This window comes from Cynoglossus semilaevis, chromosome 8, assembly GCF_000523025.1.
Source record: "Cynoglossus semilaevis isolate Cse_v1.0 chromosome 8, Cse_v1.0, whole genome shotgun sequence".
Lineage (NCBI taxonomy): Eukaryota > Metazoa > Chordata > Actinopteri > Pleuronectiformes > Cynoglossidae > Cynoglossus > Cynoglossus semilaevis.
In genome coordinates, this window is record NC_024314.1 from 29,421,617 (window position 1) to 29,426,687 (window position 5,071).

At 51.5% G+C, this 5,071-nt stretch overlaps 1 protein-coding gene across 2 annotated transcripts in view; it reads right to left on the bottom strand.

Annotated features, from left to right (window-relative positions):
- Positions 1–5,071, bottom strand: part of LOC103383089 (anoctamin-4-like) — a 21,076-nt gene that overhangs the window by 5,916 nt on the left and 10,089 nt on the right. The window contains exons 16-25 of one of the 2 annotated variants that reach the window (XM_025058150.1): positions 4,208–4,290; positions 3,105–3,245; positions 2,700–2,864; positions 2,566–2,602; positions 2,371–2,482; positions 2,061–2,118; positions 1,724–1,821; positions 530–663; positions 276–428; positions 25–172 (exon numbers count right to left, since the gene is read on the bottom strand). In XM_025058150.1, the coding sequence (XP_024913918.1) occupies positions 25–172; positions 276–428; positions 530–663; positions 1,724–1,821; positions 2,061–2,118; positions 2,371–2,482; positions 2,566–2,602; positions 2,700–2,864; positions 3,105–3,245; positions 4,208–4,290 (1,129 nt within the window). Of the gene's footprint in view, positions 1–24; positions 173–275; positions 429–453; positions 664–1,723; positions 1,822–2,060; positions 2,119–2,370; positions 2,483–2,565; positions 2,603–2,699; positions 2,865–3,104; positions 3,246–4,207; positions 4,291–5,071 lie in introns of both variants that reach the window. The other variant, XM_017034467.2, reaches the window with a different exon arrangement.

A 5,071-nucleotide genomic window follows, 5' to 3' on the forward strand; every position in this document is an offset into this window, starting at 1 on the left:
CCGCCCCCCCCCCCCCCCACTCCCCCCCCCCCCGCTCGGCCCTGTCCAGCACACGGTCCATATTTGTAGGCGTACACGAGGCGAGGGATGAAGTCTGAGGTCACGGCGATGACGAAGGCGTTCGTGATGACGGCCAGGATTCCGAGGCCTTCCAGAATTCCGTACCAAATCCCTGGCAGTGAACAAACCAGTGAATACTGCAGTAATACTACAACGAGAGAATGATGAAAACCAACGACCTCTGGGTGGGGGCCGGGGGGAGGGGGGGGCTTCACCTATGTCTTTGGCCTGGGTCGGCAGAGGGCGGCGCCAGAGGGACACAAACTTGTAGGCGTCCAAACGGATCTCGATGATGTTGTTGAGCAGCGCCAAGAGAGGAGCGAGCGGGAACGCCGCCACGAAGATGGTGGTGAAGCCAAACTGAAGAACTGACACACACACACACACACACACGTTCCTCAGTGTCGTCGCCAACGTTACAACAGGAAGTCCAGTCGTGGAAGTTCGCGGTCGGAGCAGAGACTCGTACTCATCTCCAGGTACTCGTCAAACAGGCCGTAGGCGTTCATTGGCTGCAGGTTGTAATCCCTCTCCCACTGTGGGAAGGTGGGGTCCCCGTGCTCTCGTCTGATTCGCTGCTTCGTCCACCAGTTCTGGATCAGCCTGGAAAAAAGAAGAGAAATGACAGACAGACAGACTGACAGACCGACAGACAGACAGACAGACTGACAGACAGACCGACAGACAGACAGACAGACAGACAGACAGACAGACTGACTGACAGACTGACTGACAGACAGACAGACTGACTGACAGACTGACAGACAGACTGACTGACTGACAGACAGACAGACTGACTGACAGACTGACTGACAGACAGACTGACAGACTAACAGACTGACTGACTGACAGACTGACAGACAGACAGACTGACTGACAGACAGACCGACAGACAGACAGACAGACCGACAGACAGACAGACAGACTGACAGACCGACAGACAGACAGACAGACCGACAGACAGACAGACAGACAGACTGACTGACAGACTGACTGACAGACTGACAGACAGACTGACAGACAGACCGACAGACAGACAGACAGACCGACAGACAGACAGACAGACAGACTGACCGACCGACAGACAGACAGACAGACCGACAGACAGACAGACAGACAGACTGACTGACAGACTGACTGACAGACTCACAGACTGACAGAAGACTGACAGACTCACAGACTCACAGACTGACAGACTAACAGACCGGTCCTGACCGGTCTGTTGTCTAATTGTTGTGAAATTTGAAGCATTTGGAGTCACTGCATGGCACAGTCCACCAGGTGGTGCTCTAACACTGTGAACAGTTAACCATTTCTGTTTAGTGAAGCTAAGAAAGACTGGTTTAATTTTTATAAAAAAAAATGTATAAAACAGTTTTTTTTGTCCTACCAACTGTTAAAAAAACACAACCAATAAAATGAGTGTTGGCAAACCGGTTGTCATTCCTATATTAAGACAGCAGGGGGTGCTGTAAGTTGTAATCTAACTTGGTTAAGTTTTAAATCAAGTCATCAAACTAAGTACTACTCAGTACTCAGATGACTGTTGACGGTAACCATGGCAACGCTGCAGCTGACACACCAACACGTCCTGCTGTCATTGGTCAGAGAGAGAGAGAGAGAGAGAGAGAGAGAGAGAGAGAGAGAGAGCGGTGGAACTCACGGGTATCCCAGCTCCATGACGTCGTTCCACGTCTGTTTGAGGACCATGATGATTCCCATCTGCATACACAGGTCGATGAGGCAGCCGCTGGGATGGCACTGGAAACACACACACACACACTGTCACACACACACACCAGGTACACTGTGGTCCCAGGAACCAGTACTTGAACACCCACTACTGATATACTTGTATACAGTACTGTGTAGTACTCTCTGAGGCTCTGTCTTTTACCTAGTTGACCTTTGACCCCCCCCCCCCTTATGTTAGCACATTAGCTGAGCCAATCAGAACTCTAAAACACGCTGCGCTCCTATTGGCTGAACACATCACTCACTTCCTCCAGTTTCCAGCGGTTGAGGAGTCGTAGATAAGAACCAGGTCGACCAGTGAACCTGTCAATCAAGGAGGACAGAGGAGAAGGTTTTACATTAAACACACACACACACACACACACACACACACACACTCTCTCTCTCTCCTTCATCATCATTTTCCAGAACTGAGTGGAAAAGGTTGAATAATTCAAAACCTCCGACTCTTTTACTGACGTGAAGTACTCAAGTACTGCAGCTGTGGATACTGCATGTACCCTCCCCCCTCTCCCCCCCTCCCCCCCCGTCAGTCCCTCTGGTTTTTTTTCTCACCTTCCCAAAAAGAAGGCGATGTAGAAGGTGGAACTGTTGAGGTTGACGAACTGGAACAGGAACATCTTCAGAGTGAAGCTGTTCTCCCACTCCGACTCCGTCCTCGGCTGCTCTGTGGACACACGGGGGGGGGGGGGGGGGGGGGGCAGGGGTGGTGTGTGGCCCACTCTGCGGCCCACACTGCGGCCCACTCACCTAAGTTGGTGAGAAGAAGAGCGACCTTTTCATAGAGCTGCAGGAAAAACCAAAGAACAGACAGGAAGTCAGCACTGTGGTCACGTGACTGCCGTGATCAAAGGTAGGGCTGGCGGCCCACGGCCGGGACTCACCACGTTCAGCAGCATGATGACACAGAAGTTGATGCAGACTGCAGTTCCTGTGGTGGCCACCTGGGAGTTGTTCCTGATCAGGGCCCAGCCGAAGGCAGCGAACGTGCTGACCGTGATCACACGGTAAATGACGATGCCGAAGACGGCGGCGATCACGATCAGAATCTGTACCGACACCGGGAGAAGAAATCAACACCTGGTTCCTTCACACATGGTGGAACCGTTCAAATAAATGTCCCTGCACCAGGTTCAGATACGAAACCAGGAAACATCCAGTTCCCAGAGGTCAACAACGGTTCCTTAACTATATTGTTATTTTACATGATCAATATATTGTGGACGACAGAGGAGCTGGTTCAACTGGTAACTGTAGCTGTAGTCCTGGACCCTGGACCCTGGACCCACCATGAAGAAGATCCCTGAGGTTGAGACCACCAGTCGACTGTACTTGTCGGTGAAGGCCTGGTACGGTTCTGGTTTCCCAGATATGGGGTTCATTCTCTCCTTCTTGGAATATTTGGCCTCAAACTGGGGTCGGACTTCATCCTGAAAAACACAGACAGCGCTGATTAAAGACACGTGACCCCCCCACCTCCCACCAGAACCTCACCACGGGCCACGGGTCACCTGGTTCTGAGTCGCTGTGACAGAACAAAGTCACGTCAGTTCACCTGTTCAGTTCGACCTCATCAACATTTTTACTGCCTGTTTATGTGATGTGAGCTAATGTTGACACAGAAGAAGAAGAACATTTGAACAGACAGAGGTGACTCAGCATTTCTGTAGGAAAATATAGAAAAACAACAGAATCTGCTGAGTCAGTCAGAGGCTTCACAGTCGGTCAGCGGCTTCACAGTCGGTCAGAGGCTTCACAGTCGGTCAGAGGCTTCACAGTCGGTCAGAGGCTTCACAGTCGGTCAGAGGCTTCACAGTCGCTCAGAGGCTTCACAGTCGGTCAGCGGCTTCACAGTCGGTCAGAGGCTTCACAGTCGCTCAGAGGCTTCACAGTCGGTCAGCGGCTTCACAGTCGGTCTCTTCAGTCAGTCAGCGGCTTCACAGTCGGTCACTTCACAGTCGGTCAGCGGCTTCACAGTCGGTCTCTTCAGTCAGTCAGCGGCTTCACAGTCGGTCACTTCACAGTCGGTCAGCGGCTTCACAGTCGGTCTCTTCAGTCAGTCAGCGGCTTCACAGTCGGTCACTTCACAGTCGGTCAGAGGCTTCACAGTCGGTCATCACAGTCGGTCACTTCAGAGCTGACTGAATAAGAGGTTCACAGAGGAGGCTGGACCAACTGACTGACTGACTGACTGACTGACTGACTGACTGACTGACAGACTCACCGACTGACTGACTGACTGACTGACTGACCGACCGACTCACTGACTGACAGACTGACAGACTGACTGACTCACTGACTGACTGACTGACTGACTGACTCACTGACTGACTGACTGACTGACTGACCGACCGACTCACTGACTGACAGACTGACAGACTGACCCACTGACCTCCTGCTCCTCCCAGTCTATCAGGTCCCAGTCGTAGGCCAGAGCAGCTCTTCGTCTCTTCCAGAACTCCAGGAAGACTGTCGCTGAGAGAAGAGAGGAGAGTATTAGTATTAGGTTTACTGCAGTACCTGAGGTATCTGAGTACTACAGATTCCTGACATTACTCAGGTGGAACATGAACCCTCCCTCTGTCTGATCAACAGCTGCTCTGGTTATGATATCATCATCATGGGTTTGTTTATAAAGGCCAGTGTCACAGCGCCCCCTAATCTGATTAGCCCTGTGATAAACCAGCTGTGTGCCCCCTGCTGGTCGGTCTGTGTCGTCTACAGTTTCATGTTGTTGACTAGAAGCTCCAGGGTTTTCCCATTACAATAAAGTAAAGAATGACGTTAGAGACGTTGCCGTCCCTCAGGGCAGAGTGACACCCAGACTTCAGTCTCCGTCTCCGTCTCCTCCCACACCGTCTCAGAACAAAGTCCTGTGGATGGTTGACTTATTGCTGTCCTCTCTGCTCTGCCTAACAGGCCCGTGTCCACAGGTGGGACACAGTTGGACGCTCTGTGGAGGAAGGTGAAGCTACTGTGACGTCAGTACGAGGACGGACCAACAACGAGGACACAGGTGGAGACAACTGTGTCTGACTGACATTTCACTGGACGTCTGACTGAAGCTGAACAACATCAAAGACATGGGATTTCACCAGAACCAGAACCAGAACCAGAACCTGAGCTCCACACTGCCACAGGTCACACACTGGGAGTCGAACTCACAACCATCATCAGGTACTCAGGTGGCATACTTGTGTATACGTGTGTGTATATACATATACATATATATACACATAAATGTGTGTATATGTAT